Source organism: Silene latifolia, chromosome Y, assembly GCF_048544455.1.
Source record: "Silene latifolia isolate original U9 population chromosome Y, ASM4854445v1, whole genome shotgun sequence".
In the NCBI taxonomy this organism is placed as follows: domain Eukaryota; kingdom Viridiplantae; phylum Streptophyta; class Magnoliopsida; order Caryophyllales; family Caryophyllaceae; genus Silene; species Silene latifolia.
The window spans coordinates 230,154,114-230,158,654 of record NC_133538.1 but is presented as its reverse complement, the minus strand read 5'-3'; the positions used below and the strand labels follow the sequence as shown (position 1 = coordinate 230,158,654).

At 38.5% G+C, this 4,541-nt stretch overlaps 1 protein-coding gene across 1 annotated transcript; it reads right to left on the bottom strand.

The window, feature by feature from the left end:
- Positions 1-636: 636 nt before the first annotated feature.
- On the bottom strand, positions 637-3,141 carry LOC141630201 (uncharacterized). The gene is made up of 3 exons (XM_074443059.1): positions 2,925-3,141; positions 1,597-2,741; positions 637-1,500 (listed from the first exon to the last, which is right to left on the bottom strand). Exons 1-3 carry the CDS (start codon positions 3,139-3,141, stop codon positions 637-639), a joined length of 2,226 nt encoding a protein of 741 aa, XP_074299160.1.
- Positions 3,142-4,541: the final 1,400 nt, after the last annotated feature.

Here is a 4,541-nt window from a genome sequence, read left to right as displayed (position 1 = left end):
ATTTTCATTCAATCAATAATTGAGATTGGTTAATGAAATAGCAAAATCAGAAAAATTAAATAATAATATATAACAAGGTTAAAAAAACACCACTTACTTTCATTATATAACTTTCCAACTCATTACATTTGAACATCTCCAACATACTATATCTAAGCATCATTATCATTACATCTAAGCATTTCAAATAATACATCTAACAGTGGTAACATCACAAATATTACATATATTTATCTCCGATACTACGTCTAAAAGTATTTCTTCCAACGGAAATCACGTATTGTCGCCAGTATTTCTTCCCGACGAGAACCATGTTTTGCCTATTGATGAGGGCTGAATCCGCAGAAAACAAAACCTCACTGAAAGATCTAAAAGCAAAAAAAGGGGGTAAGTTATAAATAATTATGCAACTATAAGCAAATTATATAAGACCACAACAATAACTCCAAATTGAAATATCTAAGTTAAAACAATATAATAATTGATATATAATATTACTATAACCAACTTAAACAGATTATATTAAAAGGAATCTTCTTACAACAACTCTAATTTGAAATAAGTAAGTTTTTTTTTTTGGTGAACTGTAAGTAATTCTCATTAAGCTCAAACCAAGTAAACAAAATACATCATAACTTAGCTTATAAGGCTAGTAATCCAATCTCTATCCCTAGACCCTTTGACCCTACTTAGCTGACTTAGAAGCCTGATTTTCATCAGGTTTTTACACTGAGTGAACAATACAGTAGGTCGTAATATAACTCCTTCTAAACGTGTTGAATTACGCTGCTGCCAGACAGTATAATTAACAGCCATGAAAATTGATAAGCAAACATTCTGCTGTACATGCGTCCAGTTCCTTCTGCTAGTCCATATGATACTATTCCCCTGAGGTTTGGTGATCCTCAGCCAGTTGCAAACCTGAACCAGAATCTCACTGGAATAATGACAACGTTGGAACAGGTGTGTAATAGTCTCAGACTCAGCTTGGCAAATGCAACATAAATCATCAGAGTTGATGCCTAACTTGTGCAGCTTCTCTTTAGTATTAAGAGCATTCCTCATGATAAGCCAGTTCACAAAGGAGTGCTTTGGGAGAGCAACATTATTCCAAACTAGCTTAGACCATCCCACTTTTGTTTCCTTAAGTCTGATCCAATCATACCTAGACTTAACAGAATACCCTCTCATATCAGCAAGCCAAACACCTTGTGAATAACCATTCATAAACGTGTCCCTGGTCTTACATATTGCCTTCCAGTTGCCACTCATATTTCTTTTAGGAATATGGTCAGACCAGGAAGTGCCTTTTATATAAATTTGGTGCACCCACTTCACCCATAAACTATCCGGCTTGCTATAAATCCACCACACTAACTTCCCAATAGTGGCCATATTCCAGTGAAAGCTATTCCTGATGCCTAGTCCACCTTCACTCTTAGGGGTACAAATGTGATCCCAACCAACCAGGGGCACCCTCATATAGTTACTAGTGCCATCCTATAAGTAATTACGACAAATATTATCAATTTGTTTCAAAACCCCTTTAGGAATCAGAAAGATATTAGCCCAATATGTAAAAAGAGAGGTAAGAACAGACTTAACAAGAATGAGTCTACCAGCATAGGAAATCTTCCTGGCACCAAGCATTCTGATTCTATCAATAATCTTCTCCACCAGTATCTTACACTCCTTTTTACCCAATTTACCAACAGCAATAGGAACTCCATGATATCTGAATGGAATCTGTCCCTCAACACACCCTGAACTAGCAATGAGTTGCTGCTTGGGTGAATTATGAACCCCATTGAAATAAATGTTAGACTTAGCATTATTCATCTCCAAACCAGAAGCTCTAGAAAATGAGGCAAAGGACCTTAACAGTAGCATCACAGAATGATAGTCTCCTTTAGAGAACAATAAGAGGTCGTCTGCAAACATCAGGTGAGATAACTTTAACCTCCTACAGAGAGAGTGATGATTAAAAGGCAGAACATCAGTTGTGAAGTTAAGAATCCTAGTGAGGTATTCCATAGCAATGGTGAACAATAAAGGGGATAGGGGGTCTCCCTGCCTGAGGCCCTTCTTCCCATGAAAAAAGCCAAAGCTGTTACCATTAAGGACAAGAGAATAGGAAGCACTGGACACACATTTCATAATAAGTTGTTTGAAATGAGCAGGAAAGAGCAGAGCATCAAGCATTTGACTGAGAAATTGCCAGTTCACTGAGTTATAAGCCTTTTTAAAATCAACTTTGATGAGGCATCTTGGAGAAACAGCAGTTCTATTGTATAACCTGATGATATCTTGACAAACTAGAATATTCTCAATAATGTTTCTCCCTTTTACAAAACCTCCTTGAGTAGGGCTAATAATATGTGGAAGGACCTTAGCCAATCTGGAACATAAGAGTTTGGATATCACTTTATAGATGACATTGCAACATGAGATTGGCCTAAACTGAGCAACAGTTTGAGGCAAGTCCACTTTGGGAATTAGTGAAACCAAGGTATGATTCACTTGTTTTAGAAGCCTGCCATTGAGAAAGAAATACTTTACCACAGTACAAACATCCTCTCCAATCACCTGCCAGGCATCCTTGTAAAAAGCACTAATGAATCCATCAGGACCAGGTGCTTTATGGCCTGGAATCTGGAAGACAGCATCTCTGATTTCATCATTAGTAACCGGAAGATCTAACACAGCACAAAGCTCCTCATTGCAACAGGGGCCCTTCTGAACTACATGTGTATTCACATCCTACATAGTTTTAGTCTCCCCCAAAAGATCATGGTAAAAAGATAAAAAAGCATTCTGAATACTATCAGGTTCATTAAGCCAATTGCCCTGCTCATCTGCAATCCTGAGAACTTTGTTCTTAGCCTACCTATGTTTCATATAACTGTGAAACGTCTTTGAGTTACTATCCCCACTACAGATCCAGGTGGCTTTGGATTTCTGCAACAGGAAGCTATCACAGGCCTTCTGAAGCTCAGAATACTCTTTAGCAGCATTGATTTCCATTCCAATCAGGTTAGCATTAGATGGATCAGTTCTAATTTGGATCTGAATATGCTCCAAATGCTTCCACGCCCTCATAGTATTATTCTCAACATCAGCAAATAATTCTCTGTTCAGCATCTTCAAGGGCTTTTAAAGTAATTTAAGCTTCCTTACAAACTGAAACATAGGAGTACCCTGAATGCTAGTCCCCCAAATCTGTGTGACACAAGGGATAAAAAGATCAGAACCACTCCACATGTTAAAGTATTTAAAACTCCCCTTCCTGAGTCCTATATCAGCAGTCTTCTGAATCAAACAAGGCGTGTGATCAAAGTAACCCTCAGTATGAAAATGAGCATAATAATCAGGTCTATGCTCAATCCAATTATGATTAACAAGGGCTCTATCCAGCCTGCTAAAGACTCTGGTAGCTGCTTCTTGCTTGTTATTCCAGGTGTAGAAAGAACCAGTTGCAGGCATATCGACCATACTACACTGATCAAGGCACATTTGAAAATCTTCCATTTCCTACTTAGTAGTTACTCCTCCTAGCCGTTCACTAGGTTTAATCACAGCATTAAAATCACCCCCTATGAACCAAGGACCCTGAATATGCAGGCTGAAAGCAATTAATCTACTCCATAAAGCCTTCCTCTCATGGACACCATTAAAGGCATAGACAATAGTGAAGTGAAACGAAGAACCATTAGCAAGATCCTTAACAATTGTATGGATAAATTGAGCATTATACTCAAGAAATTGAACATTGAACAGATTAGGTTTCCATAAAATCCACACTCTACCTCCTTTATGGTACTGAGTATTTGTAGACACACACCAACCATTACAAATATTATTCCTAACTCTATTTAGAGACGAAGGTTTAACCTTCGTCTCAAGGAGGCCAAACAATCCAACTTGATGATGGTGTATGAACCATTTAATGTACTTCTGCTTAGCTGGACTATTCAACCCCTTCACATTCCAAAAGCCTATCATTGCCCCCCCTCTCAGGGGGGTACAATAATCATCCCTATTTCCATCTTTGAAGTAGCATTATTTAAGGCTTCCATGAAAGTAAATTGCCCAAATTTAGTAGTGCGACTGCCCTGATCAATCAACTCTTGCCTACTCAATCTTATCACAGCTCTAGCCGGGGTAGCTATTTGACTTGTCCTAGCATTGGTACCCTGGTGAGAAACAGGCACCACAGGGGTAAAAACAGTCCTAGGACTAGGTTAAACCAGAGGAGAAGTAGCTTTTGGAGAAACAGCTGCCTTGGCCACTGGCACCTTAGGTCCAATAACTTTGTCCCCTGCAGGTTTAAGTATCCACTGTTGAACAACTTTCTTTCTAGCAGGAGGTTTGGTTTTAGCTTTCTTACAAGCATTGGTAATGTGACCAACTCCCCCACAAGTTTTACAAAGTATAGGATTCCACTCAAACTCCACCTGAATCTTGGCCATATTCCCTTCTTCATCCAAGAATTTAACCTCTTTGGGAGCAGGTTTATCAAAAGGAACATCAATCAAAACCCT

Bases quoted from the DNA above. Each gene is read 5' to 3' on its own strand.
- LOC141630201 (XM_074443059.1), bottom strand. From the start codon at position 3,141: ATGCTGAACAGAGAATTATTTGCTGATGTTGAGAATAATACTATGAGG. The intron at 2,742-2,924 runs GTAACTCAAAGA...ATACACATGTAG, and splicing joins CTGGATCTGTAGTGGGGATA to TTCAGAAGGGCCCCTGTTGC. The intron at 1,501-1,596 runs GTTCTTACCTCT...AATTACTTATAG, and splicing joins GACTCATTCTTGTTAAGTCT to GATGGCACTAGTAACTATAT.